At 36.0% G+C, this 15,320-nt stretch overlaps 1 protein-coding gene across 1 annotated transcript in view; it reads right to left on the bottom strand.

Moving 5' to 3' along the window:
- The window catches only part of NBEA (neurobeachin), a 649,896-nt gene that overhangs the window by 218,202 nt on the left and 416,374 nt on the right, over positions 1-15,320 (bottom strand). Inside the window, exon 39 of the mRNA XM_061133617.1 lies at positions 12,242-12,385. Within this exon, the coding sequence (XP_060989600.1) occupies positions 12,242-12,385 (144 nt within the window). The remainder of the gene's footprint in view (positions 1-12,241; positions 12,386-15,320) is intronic.

Raw genomic sequence — 15,320 nt, forward strand, 5'->3', positions numbered from 1 at the left:
AAGTGCTACATCAGTGAACACATGAATGATAAAAAAGGAAACATCTTTATTGCTGATTGGAGAAAGTTTGAGTGGTCTGGATAGAAGATCAAACCAACTACAACTTTCCCTTAAGCCAAAGTCTAACCCAAAGGTTCTAACTCTCTTTAATTCTATGAAGGCTGAGAGAGGAGGTGAGGAACTTTTTCAGAAAAGTCTAAAGCTAGTAGAGGCTGAATCATGAGGTTTAAGGAAAGAAGCTATCTCTATAATATACAAGTAAAAAGTGAAGCAGCGAGTGCTAATGTAGAAGTTGCACCAAGTTTTCCAGAAGATCTAGTCAAGATATTTAATTCAATATCTTGAACAACAGATTTTTTTTTTTTAATGTAGATGAAAAATGACCTTCTATTGGAAGAGGATGCCATCTTTCTAGGACTTTCAAAGCAAGAGAAGAAAAGTCAATATCTTAAGCTTCGAAGAACAGGTTGACTCTTGTTAGGGTCTAAAGCAGCTGATGACTTTAGGTTGAAACCAATGCAAATCTGCCATTCTGAAAATCTTAGGGCCCTGAAGAATTATGCTGAAACTATTCTGTCTGTGATCTGTAAAATGAACTAATGAAGCCTGGATGACAGCACATCTGTTGACAACCTGGTTTGCTGAATATTTTAAGCCCACTGTTGAGACGTAATGCTCAGCAAAAAAAATTCCTTTCAAATTATTACTGCTCCTTGACAAACCACCTGGCTACCCAAGAGCTCTGAAGGAGATGTACAAGCAGATTGATGCTGTTTTCATGCCTTCTAACATAATGTCTATTCTGCAGCCCATGGATCAGGGAGCTGTTTTGACTTTCAAGTCCTTGTAAGAAGTACATTTCATAAGACTGCAGCTGACATAATAGTGATTCCTCTTATGGATTTGGGCAAAGTAATTTTGAAAACTTTCTGGAAAGGATTCACTATTCTAGATGCTATTAAGATTTGTGATTCATGGGAACAGATAAAAATGTCAACAGGTGTTTGGAAGAAGTTGATTCCAACCCTCATGGATGACTTTGAGGTGTTCAAGACTTCACTGGAGAAAATAACTGTAGATGTGGTGAATACAGCAAGAGAACTAGAATGAGAAGTGGAGCCTGAAGATGTGACTGCAGTGCTGCAATCTCATGATAAAACTTGAACAGTTGAGGAATTGTTTAATATAGATAAGCAAAGAAACTGGTTTCTTGAGATGGGATTTACTGCTGGTAAAGTTGCTGTGAAGACTGCTGAAATGACAACAAAGGATTAAGAATGGTACATAGGGACTTCCTTGGTGATCCAGTGGCTAAGACTCCACGTTCCTACTGCAGAGAGCCCAGTTCAATCCCTGGTCAGAGAATTAGATCCCACATGCCACTACCAAGACTCGGCCCAGCCAAGTAAATAAATACATACATACTTAAAAAAAAAAAAAAAAGAAGAAGAATGGTACATAAACTTAGCTGATGACGCAGTGGTGGGGTTTGAGAGGACAAAGCTCAATTTTAAAAGATTCTGTTGTGGGCAAATGTGATCAAATAGCGTTGTACGCTACAGAGAAATCATTTGTGAAAGGAAGAGTCCATCCATATGGCAAACTTCACTGTGGTCTTATGTTAAGAAATTGCCACAGACACTCCTGCTTCAGCAACCACCACCTCGATCAGTCAGCAGCCATCACAGAGAGGCAAGACCCTCCACCAGCAAAAAGATTCTGACTAGCTAAAGGCTCAGATGATGGTTGACATTTTTAAACAATATAATATTTTAAAATTAAGATATTTTCACTTTTTTAGACACAATGCTATTGCACATTAAACATAACTTCTATGCACTAGGAAAACAAAAAATCACGTGACTTTATCTACTCCAATACTTGCTTTGTGCAACGGAACCTACGCTATCTCCCAGGTGTGCCTGTATTCTCTCCTGTTCTCTTTCTGCCTGACCTCCTTCTTGGTATCCCTGAGACACTGTCCTTTGTTGGCCAATTAAACCTTATTATTCCACAGGGGATCTGACTTTTGGTTGCTGCTCTTCTCTTTATATATTCTTACTTTCCTTGGGTGATTTCAGAGGTTTAAATTATGAACTCCATGGCCAACTTGGCTCTCAAATTTCAAACCTTCATATATATTAGAAAAACTCAGATATCTAGCAGACCAGGATGACGAGTCATCTTCATTCCTCTCTCCCCTAAAGCCCTGCATCTTTACATTCCCAAACATATTTAATAGCTTCTGGATAATTTCTTCTCCCAGGCCAGATTCCCCTCATTCCTACTCCTCACAACTGATTAATTATCATGGTCCCTCACATCTGACCTCCTCAGTGTTGTTCGAAGCTGCCCCCTTCTTTTTATTCTACCATCAATTTAGTTCAAGCTTTCATTACCTCTGATATGGGCAACAACTGCCTCTTACCTCAAGTCTAGACATCCTAAAATCATAATCAGCACAGTGGCCTGAGTAATTTTTTTAAAAATTAATTAGTTCTTTCCATTGCCATGCTTAAAAATCATTATTGTCTCATTGTAGTCCTTAGGGTAAAATATAGGGTCCTCATGGCACAAAATGCACCACCAGTAACCCTGTCAATCTCAGCCTCAGAGATCTCTGCCTCATACTCTGACCTGAATAACAGAACGAGGGGACTTTCACAGAGAAGGTGATACTTTAGCATATGATGTTTACATGTCTGTAACAACTCCAAATTTTTACTTATGATTCCAGATTCAAAACAGGAAACATCCATTCTAGGAAGGCTTTCCAGAATATACATGGTGGTCAAGGGCCCTGTTTTGTGTTATCATGGCTTTCTTTGTATATCTAGGACTTTTCTTTTTTCAATTTCCATTATCTGTTCTCCCACTACACCGTGAACTCTTTGAAAACAGGAACTGTAATCATGTGTCTTTTTACCCCAAATACCCACCATAAAGTCTTGCACACAGTATATGTTGAATATTTTATATTTGTTTTGCTTGGATAACTACATCCAACCTGAGTCAAGTCAGGATCTCCACAACAGAGAATAAGGACTCAAATAGGTCCTTCCAGCTCTTATCCTTATTGTGTGTGAAGAATTTTGACATTTTCTATTTGACTCTTTTCTCTTTTATTTCATTTATAAATAACACTGGTAATAGTTAAGTAGTTGATTTGCTAACCCATAATAGGCTATAACTTAGGATTAAAAAAAGAAAACAGTGATGTAGTAGATGAACAAGGGCTTTTGGTGAAAGAAGAATGGGTTCACTTCTTGGCCCATTTATTTGTTATGTGATCATAAATAAACACCCCAAAGTCTGACCCTAAGTTTACACATCTTAGAATGAACTGTAATAGCTAATTCATAGAGTTGTGAAGTTTTCAGCCTGTAGGACTGTTTTCTCTCAATAAATGCAAATTCTGTCTCCCAGCATCATTTGCCCATCTACACTTACTCTTTACTACTTAACTAGTTATCCACACAATCCAATCCAATCTTAGATGCAAGATTTATTTGTGTGTGTGAGTATGTATGTGTGTGAGACAGAGAGAGAGAGAAAGATTTTATTTTTTTACACTTCTTATTTTGTTCTGGGGTATAGCTGATTAACAACGTCATGATAGTTTCAGGTGAAAAGTGAAGGGACGCAGCCATACTTTTTAAGAACGTTTTCCTGATATTTGGTTCTTAAGGTTCCTATTTTAGATACAAATTGAACATATTTAGCTGCTTCATCTGCTAAAAATGAAGGGAAAATTCAACAGAACTTTTCAACAAAAAAACACATAAAACGTTACTATTGGTCCTCTTTTGATCAATAAAACTGCCTAAATATTTTGTCTGGAAAGAAGATATTTAACAATATTTAGCCAGCAAATTCTGACTTTCTCTTCTTTTTTGCTGATAAAAAGTTCTAGATTTATATTTTATTGGACTAATGACTGAACCGATGGAGCAGATTCTACTGGAATAACTACGTATAAATGGATTTCCATGTAAAAACTTATTCTTAGTGCTGACTATTTATGTTGGAGATCCTTCTGCAGGCTGTGACTCTGGCTCCGAAACACTAAGTCACTGAAGCAAAATAATTAAATAAATAAAATATTTTCAGTATGCAGAAAGACTTATTTTTCCTTTCGTATGGCACTGCTCTAAATGTGGGAGCAAAATCAGTTTTTCACCTAATTGTGAATTAGTGCCAAATTCTTTCAGAGGGAGCACAGACACTCTGGAATGAGGCAGTGATACCATAATGAAACCTCACCCCTTCCTCTTCTTCAATTAACTAAAACCCACAGTCTGAGTTGAGAAAACAGTTTTGTTATCTCACACTTTTTTTCTCCAAGTGTGACAAACGAGGTAACCCATACATTTTCAAAAAGTGAATAAAATGCACTCATTCGTATACTTTTTTAAAAAAAACATGACATATGAAACATTAGCTTCCTAGGAGAGAGATGGTTGACTGGTACCTGAGTTGAGTTGCAAGCTGCCCCTATTTTGCATGTTGGTGGTATAGTTTAACTATAGTTTATAGTTTAACTATAAATTTGAAAGAGATTACTTTTTGGGATACTCTCCATAACAGTGAAAACAGTAAAAAATAAAAATAGGTCTCAACTAAAATGCTTTATTAGAAAGAAAGAGACCTCATCGCTGTGGTCTTGAAAGATCTGCAGCATAACAAAGAAATGCTTATTCTTAAAATTAAAAAAAAAAAAGATGCAAGAAAATTATATGATCAGAATCATGGTTTATTTGTAATAAACATAGTTGAATTATGCCCTTTTATATTTTAAATTTACAGAATTTGATTGGTGGGATGTCATTACAGTTAAAAGTACCTTAAAAGTGTTTTTTATAGACTACAGAATCCATGGTTGGAGGAGACATACACTTTGGCAGATACAGACTCTAAAATGTAAAATGTTTGCAGACTCTAAAATGGCCTTGGAGACACTAAAAATAGTGAAGATAGGCTAAGAAGTATAGATATTCAAGGTGAAGCTTTCACTGATTTTCATAACTTTTCAACTGAACTTAGAAGTTAACCTAGAAGTTTAAATATTTTAGCTTTGGTAAGAAATGAGCATGTGTTAACACTGTCTCTAAGATCTTTGTGAATTCTGTGTTTAAAACTGAACACGAACCCTTTGGGTATACTATTTATGACTGCAAAGCAACTTTCTAATTCAAAGAGAGAAAAAAGACAAAGACTCATAAGGCTTTTTCAACATCAAATAGCTTTTACTAAACAACATTTTGATGAGTTAAGTGTGACTGAGTAGGGGACATATGGATTAAATTTCCCGCAAAATACACATGGGTTTAAAAATTAAGGAAAAAATCCTGAGCAAAAAATAATGCTTTTCAGAGAATCTAGCATGTTTAAGAACTATTTTCCTCTAAATACAAATATCAGGATGACTCCAGTCTAGTTAGACTTTGTAATTAAAACTACTTAATTATAAATGCCAGGGATTTAAAAAAAAATATTAGTTCTATCAGGAAAAGAATCTTCATTAATTCTATTTGAGTTGTGTGGAATAGTTAGGCCTAACTCAAGCAGACAAGATCTGAGTCAGAGTTTATCTCCATCTGTGAAACACTGACTTTGTTTTCATATACAGTACTTATTCTCTTATTCCATTAAACAATTACAATATTTTTTTCCCTGTGATTTCAGCTCATAGTCTTTTTTCCTTATTTAAATAACACATTTCCTTGAAAAAGTCTTAGGTTTTAGAATTCTGTTGTTCCTTTCATTTTTTTATTATAATTGTCTAGAATCTTGAGTTCTTCCTTCTTGTTTGCCCTATGTTTTGCTTTACCTTCCTGTCTTAGCTCAGTTTTTAGGTAACCTTCACTTGCTATATAAACAACTTTGTCTCTGGGTGCTGAACATTCCAAGTTAGAACATTTAAAGGCCTAATTATCTCTCTGATCATCTTAATTGTCTACTTTCACTTACTAGGGTAGAAATACTCTATACCATAATTTCCTGGTTATTTGATTTACTGAAGAGTGGAAGCAGAACTAATTTTCCTGATGACTTTTTTTCCTATCAGTTTCTGAACCCCAGAGTTCTACATAGTCACTAAGTGCTCAAAAGGTGTTAATAAGTAAGTAAATGAGTACATGAAATGCAGTCAAGTAGATTTAGGGAGGTAGGAATGGTCAAACTTAAAAAAAAATTTCTAAAAAATTGGTGTAGGGAATCAACTGTATAGTGATGGAAGATAATTAGAACTGTGAAGGTGAGTACTTTGTAAGTACACAGATCTTGAATTACAATGCTGGATACCTGAAAATTTCATAATTTTAAAAAACTCTAAGCAAGTTTCCTCCCCCACTCACATTATTTGATAATTGGTTTCATTTTGAGTTGGTAGAACAAAGATTGAAAGAAATGCAAACAATTTTACCAGTTAACAATGAGAAAAGCAGTCTGAACAACTACTGCCCAATAAACATCAGTGAAATTGCACTGGGAACTGTTATGAACATTAAAGGTGAGTCATGTGAGGAAGGTGACTGTCATGTAGGAGAACCTCCCGTTGACTACATTCTATTTCTCTTAGGCCTCCTAATTGTATCTGTATTTTTTCTCATTCTTAAATTCACATAATGTATTTCTTATAAATTTCAGATTCTTGACTTTGGTTAGAAACTGTGTGCGTATATGTGTGCACCTGTGTGTAAAGGAACGTAAATCTACCACCTTACCACTTTGAAAACCTTCCCCCACAGAAAAATCCAACCCCTTACATTCTAAGACTTCTTCCTCCTAATGCTAGTTCCCCGTACTAATTATAATTACTCCTTTCAAACTATTCAAAGCAACATTATAGTCCATTGGTTACAGGACATGTTTTCCATGTGGTAGAGAAAAACAATTTTTTGATTAAGAGTTCACAGTGGTATCTTGATATTAAAAATGGGAACCTCAAGAAACATTTAGTTAAAGTGACATAATTCCTGGAAATTGGGATGGCACCAAGATTAGCTTAACTGTAGGTGTTCTTACTCTGGAAAAGTCAAGTGATTATTTGAATGACTGAATCAGTATGAACATATGATCTAATAATTCAAGCCCCAAACACTTAATTTCAATAGCTTAAAAGAAGTTTTATTTTGTCTCTGGATTTTGGTATAAATTATCTAGTAATTATCTCAGCTCTCCAGTTTACCTATAATGAACTTTTTCAATGGGAACATTTTAAGGGCAAGTAATTTTTTTAGACGATTTCCTCATGGTTCAAAGGTATAAGGGATATAGTTGCTAGTGTTACCATCTAAAAGGAGGGACAAAACATATAAAAAAGCATCTGCAAAACAAGGCCTCAGTAATAAAGTATCTTGAGAATAATATAATCAAAATATTATGGGTTATCTATAATAAAAAGATAGATAGTAACCAGCACTGGGAAAAATGTGGAGAAGTTGGACCCTTGCATACTGCTGACAGGAAAAAAAATAATGCGGCCACTTTGGAAAGCAGTTTGCTGCTGCTGCTGCTAAGTCGCTTCAGTCGTGTCCGACTCCTAGCGACCCCATGGACTGCAGCCCACCAGGCTCCTCTGTCCATGGGATTTTCCAGGCAAGAGTACTGGAGTAGGTTGCCACTGCCTTCTCCGGAAAGCAGTCTAGTAGTTCCTCAAAAAGTTAAAAATAATTCTTTGACCAAGCAATTCCATGCCTAGGTATATACCCAAGAGAAATAAAAGCATATGTTTGCAGAAAATGTTGTAAATGAATATTCACAGCAGCATTGTTATAATAGCCAAAAGATGAAAACAAACCAAATGTCCATAAACATTTGATAAACAACAAAGGATGGATAAACAAAATGTGATATAGTCCAACAATGGAATATTATTCACAGTAAAAAAAGACACACACATTACAACATGGATGAGCCTTGAATACATTATGTTAACTAAAAGAAACTAGTTACAAAAGACTCCATATTATATGATTCCATTGATATGAAATGTGCAGAATAAGCAAATGTATGGAGACAGAAAGCAGTTTAATGGTCCTCTAGTGATGTGGAGGGAAGATGAGAATTTTGGGAGGAATAGCTAAAAGAGTATAAGATTTCTTCTTGGGGTGATGAAATGTTAAATGGTGGTGATGGTTACATAACTGTAAATATACAAAAATCATTAAAACCATTGTGCACTTTAAATGAGTCAATTGTATGGCAACAGAAAAGTTGCTGCCAAAAACTATTATGGGAAGCTAAGATTGGCTAGTGAGTATTTCATAAAGTATTGTATTTAAGTAGGTATTAAAAAGGGTAGATTTTGATAGCAGGAGATAAAGGATGGTGTACTGCAGAGATGTATCAAGGACATTTTGGGTGAAAAGAGAAGTCTGAACATTGGTGGTGTGGGCTTGTAGAAAATCTTTTCAGTTATTTGACATTAAGTATATGGGTGGATTGTTGGTAATAATAGCTTGCTGCTAAGTCACTTCAGTTGTGTCCAACTCTGTGCGACCCCATAGATGGCAGCCCACCAGGCTCCCCCATCCCTGGGATTCTCCAGGCAAGAACACTGGAGTGGGTTACCATTTCCTTCTCCAATGCATGAAAGTGAAAAGTGAAAGTGAAGTCACTCAGTCGTGTCCGACTCTTAGTGACCTCATGGACTGCAGCCTACCAGGTTCCTCTGTCCATAGGATTTTCCAGGCAAGAGTACTGGAGTGGGGTGCCATTGCCTTTTCCAATAATAGCTTACATACACACAAAACATTTTTCTATCACTTACAGAACTGATAAAGCATAAAGGACCATCATCATTAACTCAGAATTCCCTAAATTAGCAAAATTACTAACATTTGGAAGCAATAAAGGAATCCGTATGCATTATAATTCTATTATGTAAAATATTTCTATTGTTTCCAAATATGTGACAGAATTACTACTCTAAAAGAAATGAAATACATTTTATCAGTGGGAGAAAAGTCTTTTGATCAATTAAATCATTCACTTGTCAATTCACATAAGTTTGAGTTAATTTTAAATCTTACTCAACAAGTTTGAAGAAATAACTTGCCAAATTAAATTTCAGATTAAAATAAATGAGATTTTATACTAAAATCAGTTGAATTAAAATAATTTCAATGTTTTAAGTAAAAATATAATTAGTAAATTGAAAATTTTAGTTACATAGGATATCTTAGGTACTAATTCACATTGGTCAATCACTACAAACTAAAACAGCAATTTAAACAAATTAAGTTAGGTGGTATTGTAATAATTACTGAATTGACTGACATAGTTCTATATTATAATCATATTAGTCGTTTGCAAAATACATAATAATTTGAGCAATTCATAATCACACACATTTATTTAACTTGCCTCTTGAGATGAACAGCTTGGGAAGAAAGGGAACTAAAAGTGAAACAGAAAATTGTATGACTTTTAAAACTGTAGACCTTTGTTGACATTTTATCTTTATTAAAACTAAAAGAAAATGGAGAAAACATGAGAAAGGGTCAATATTTAAATATACCTGTGCCAAAAATGCTCTGTCAGATTTTAACTTACAAGATGATTTGGGGGAACCCATATATAAAGGTAAAATTAATTACCAGGCTTATTCATAAACTTTTAAGTACTGTATACTGGGAGTCCGTAAAATTTGAGTTATATACCAAGGATCTTGTTCTACATCATTTTAGAAGAGTCTTTAAATATACATACATATTTATTTAAATACACTACTTGGTTCATTTTAGTTCATGCCATATACTATGAATTTCTAAGGAAGTATATTATTTATATACTTCTTAACCTTATGCAAGCTACTTAAATTTGTCTTGGCCTCTATATCCTGATTTGTAAAATTCAGGTAATATAGGTTATTACACATGAAGCTCTTTGAACACTGACTGGTTTCTAGCAAGATATGCTAGCTATTCTTACTCTTTTTTTTTTTCCTATAAACAGAAACTGACCCTAAGAAAGGCATTATTAATTAACAAATTTTAATTTCTGAGACAGAGATAACAATTATTTGGACCAGAATTTGTTAGAACAACAAATTATATATATATATACACACATATATATATGGTTTAAAACTTACTAACAGCTGATTTTTTTAACCTAAAAATACAGTTTGTAACTAACTTTCCAAATTATTTTCCTGTAACATTGTCACTATCACAGCAGTCCAGATTAGTAAACAGGCTTTAGTATCTACAAAATGAATCTATGAGACACCTACAATTTATACAGCTGCCTTCTGTGACCCTTACTTCTCGCTTCACAAAACATCTATACCCTACTTCTTTTCTACCTCATTCAGAGATCAGGGTCACATCTGTGCACTGCTGATTTAAACATGAACATTGAAGATCTGGTAGAAGATCAGTGTTTTACGACACTTTGCAAGGTTTTTCAGACACAAGGATTCTACAGAGACTATGAGTTGGGACCAGGTGGAAAGGGAAAGGAGCAAATTTGCTCAAAGAAAAGTTTGTTTAAAAGACAGAAGTGGGAGGAGTACTGAGAGAGTGAATTGGTCAAGGGCCATATAATTGGATTGTTAAACAATTTACTTCAAGTCTACTTTCTTTGTTCTTCAAGTATTTTAACTTAAGGTTATTTTGAGAATTTTGCTTATAAGCATAAATTAATATTAATAATTACTGTCTACTATTAAAAGAGAGAAATACAAAGGAGTTACTAACCTTTATCAGATTTTGTCTCTGGTATTACTGGGCAGATCTTATCATAATAAACTTCAAGGCAGTAGCCAAATTTGTATTAACTAATTACCTTTAGTGGAAACTAAAGTCCAGAGATGCTAAACTAAATGACTGTATAATTACTGAACATATCTGTGAGGATATGGGAATGAGGAAAGACAACACATTATCTAAATAGGTCGGGAATCATGTTTGTGAATATTCTCCAGTTCATTAGGTTCAAGAGTAAGACTGAAAAAACAAAAAAAAAACAATTTGTGGCAAAAAGAAATAATGACTTCATTTGCTTAAATTGCCAAGTGGCCTCAGATAAAAATCTCTCAAGTATTTTCCAAAAATACAAAATCAGAACCAAAACTTGAACATTTACTTAGGAATCTGAGGCAAACACTGGTTCATAGACTTAAGATTAGTTTTGAACAGGACAAATCATTTTCATGATACAGAATTGCTAATAACATAGGGACATCCAGGAGCTGGTATTAGAATAGCCTTATTAAACATTTTCTAGGAGAGGGACAGTAATGTGCTGTCTCCAGTTTACAATCAACAATAACTTCTCTTTGGTAAAATGAGAGATTTCTAACTGGCAGAAATATGGTTGGAGATGTTCCTAAAACATACCAGGTAATTTTTGGCACACTTCTAGAAAAAGGAGCACTATTTTGTAAACAGAAGGATGATTTTAAGTCCACTTCTCTATTGCCATCCACCACTCTGAAGTTGTATGGGGTGAAAATGCAGAGTAAAGGTAAGACTCAGCCTCTTTTGAGACTCTAAAGCAGGAGTTTTTAGTCTGAGATCTAGGATATGATTCCACAGACTGCTTTCCAGGGGTCAGTGAGCTCTCTGTACAGGACTGTATGGGTATCTTGAAACAATCTACTTTCATCGGATTCTCAAAAGTGGTTTATAACCCTAAAATGGTTATGGGCCAACACTAAGACATCTGTAACCCATCGGGCCATTGATCTGCTGCTCTGAATTGGCCTTAGACGAGCGTCAGAACAGAGTGAAAACTGAGAGTGGGCAGGCAGTGAATGTTTTGTAGTAATGGGGATTAGTGCTGTGGGAACAGAGAGAAAACAGTAATGGGGAAGGAATTCCCAAGAGTGATAGCAGGGAGGAAGTGGCTAATTCCACAGTCACCTGGTTGAAGTGATTATTTTTCATAGCTGTTAGCATGTTAGTCATAGGTTAAATTACCATCGTGTTCCCCTTGCCACCCTCACCCCCAATTATTTAGGCAGTTAGTGAGAACAATTTGTGCTCTCCATTATTTTTTCTATATTAAAAGTTGCTCTTCATTACACAGAGAGTAGATGCTATTCATTTATCATTAGCCTGATGTGTAGTTTCCTCTTTTCAATATTAGAAATGAGATAGATTATTAACATTAAGATGATTGAGCACTGTTCCAACCACTGGCACAAACTTATTCACCAGGAGACTGACTTTAAATTCAGTAACATCGTGTGCACTTATTACTTACAACAAATAAAAAAATAACAGTTTACCTGCGAGATTGTCGATTTCTTTCTCTTGGAGTAGACTGACCGCATCGTCATCTCCTTCCAGCATAAGTTCTGTCTCTGCATTCTGATTCACTATCGCTTGACTTCTGAATGTTTTCTTTGACTTTACCACGTCTTCTTCAGTCCCTAATCACAACCAAAATATAGTAATTTAGGTCACTGTGATTGTTTTACTTTCAGTGAGTGTTAAAGAAAAAGCTATTACTTTCTTATAGATATATACTGCATTTACATATTACTTTCAACTATAGAAAAAAAATGTACATTTTGTATTCTGTTTAGTCTAAATAACTCTGTGAGAAAGCAAGGGGTGTAATGTTACAGGTGAGGAAACAGGCAGAGAAAGCTACATGCATGGTTGGGGAACCTAGAACTTTGCATTCTAAGATCACTGTACTTGCTACAAAAAAAATCTGTACTTCACCATAAACTAGGTTTTCTGATCCATAAAAGTTATACACTTTTTACATAATTACACTTTAGTGTGAATCAGATAATCAACTGATCAGATCATTCACAAAAGTAGATAAATATGAAGAAAACAAGAAAGCATTCACATCTGAAGGGAGAAACAGCTGTTACTGAAAAGCCACAGAAAGGGTAAGGAAAGATGTAGGTGTAAAACGTAAATACTTCAAAACAGCTATTTCCTTAGCAATGAGAAGGGGATGACAGTGGATGAGATGGTTGGATGGCATCACTGACTCGATGGACATGAGTCTGAGCAAGCTGCAGGAGCTGGTGATGGACAGGGAAGCCTCAGAGTCAGACATGACTGAGCAACTGGGCTGAACTGAATTAGCTGTGATATCCTTATTTTGATATATATAAAGTAGTACAAGGGCTTCCCTGGTGGCTCAAGGGTAAAGAATCTGCCTGTCAATGCAAGAGATGTGGGTTCAGTATCCCTGAGTCGGGAAGATCCCCTGCAGAAGAGAATGGCAACCCACTCCAATACTCTTGCCTGGAAAACCCCATGGGCAGAGGAGCCTGGCAGGCTACAGTTCATAGGGTCGCAAAAGAGTCAGGCAAAACTTAGCGACTAAACAATAATGCAAGTAGTACAAACAGCCAAAATTCAAACGCACAAAAAGTAACTGAAAGACACAAAAGTCTACAAGCCATAAATGCTGGAGAGGATGTGGAGAAAAGGGAACCCTCTTACACTGTTGGTGGGAATGCAAACTAGTACAGCCACTATGGAGAACAGTGTGGAGATTCCTTAAAAAACTGGAAATAGAACTGCCATATGACCCAGCAATCCCACTCCTGGGCGTACACACCGAGGAAACCAGAACTGAAAGAGACACGTGTACCCCAGTGTTCATCGCAGCACTCTTTATAACAGCCAGGACATGGAAGCAACCTAGATGTCCATCAGCAGATGAATGGATAAGAAAGCTGTGGTACATATACACAATGGAATACTACTCAGCCATTAAAAAGAATACAGTTGAATCAGTTCTAATGAGGTGGATGAAACTGGAGCCCATTATACAGAGTGAAGTAAGCCAGAAAGAAAAACACCAATACAGTATACTAACGCATATATATGGAATTTAGAAAGATGGTAATGATAACCCTATATGCGAGACAGAAAAAGAGTCACAGATGTATAGAACAGACTTTTGGACTCTATGGGAGAAGGCGAGGGTGGGATGATCTGAGAGAATAGCATTGCAACATGTATATTATCAAGTGTGAAACAGATCGCCAGTCCAAGTTTGATGCATGAGACAAGTGCTCAGGGCTGGTGCACTGGGATGACCCAGAGGGATGGGATGGGGAGGGAGGAGGGAGGGGGGTTCAGGATGGGGAACACATGTAAATCCATGGCGGATTCATGTCAATGTATGGCAAAAACCACTACAATATTGTAAAAAAAAATAATAAAAAAAAACAACTGAGAAAAATTAGTTGACTTAGCATTAACATGTTAATCCATGTGAATGTTAGAAATTACAATGCATTTAAGTGTCTCATGGATTTGACTCCTTAACAAATATTTCAATATTTACATTTAGACATCTGCTTTGGCAGGTGATAATGAATGTGAAATTATCTGAGCTACAAGTAAATTATATATATATATAGCTAAGAAATACCTATATTTCATGTCACCTGAAGTTGGAATTCAACATGGAGGAATATGGTTTAATTTACTGTGTTCCAGCTTTAGTATTAGGGTATAGGGTTCAAAGAGCAGCATTAACTAGAAAAGTATCTTCACATTTCGTTTGGTATGCTGCATATATTCCTGAAATGAAAGTGAAAGTCGCTCAGTTGTGTCCGACTCCTTGCAATACCATGGACTGTAGCCTGCTAGGCTCCTCTGTCCATGGAATTCTCCAGGCAAGAACACTGGAGTGTGTAACCTTTCCCTTCTCCAGGGGATCTTGCCAACCCAGGGATTAAACCCAGGTCTCCCACATTGCAGGCAGATTCATTACCGCCTGAGTCACCAGGGAAGCCCAAGAATACTGGAGTGGGTAGCCTACCCCTTCTCCAGGGGATCTTCCTAACTCAGGAATCGAACCAGGGTCTCCTGCACTGCCAGTGGATTCTTTATCAGCTGAACTACCAGGGAAGTCCACTTCTGAAATGGAGGCATAATAAATCATTGCTATATAGTATTTTTGTATCATAGTTTCAGGGGATGCTATGGTTTTGTATACACACGTAATTACTTTCCAAATCTTGTCATGCCTTTGGCCAAAAATCCAGTGAACAATGAATACTCTTGGTTAATTTTCCTAGGCCCAATATAGGGATTTCCGAGTCTTTCCTGTCTACTGATATTTGCTCAACCATTTCTTGGTTAAGCATCTAGCCATGGTAAAACTTGCATTGTAAACCAAAGTGTTAGCTTCTTTCTTTGCAGCATTCACAATTCTTTTTTGTTAGTGATTCAGAGCCAATTCTGTTTGCTAAAACATTAACAGATTGACTCAGAGGTAGCCCACAGAGGAGTAAAAAATACACGTTGAGGTACACAGTCATGTCACAGTAGCACTGTGTCACTGGCTGAGAGGTATACTCTGTCATCCTAGCTTTTACTGCA

The sequence above is a fragment of the Dama dama genome, chromosome 30, assembly GCF_033118175.1.
Source record: "Dama dama isolate Ldn47 chromosome 30, ASM3311817v1, whole genome shotgun sequence".
Taxonomy (NCBI): domain Eukaryota; kingdom Metazoa; phylum Chordata; class Mammalia; order Artiodactyla; family Cervidae; genus Dama; species Dama dama.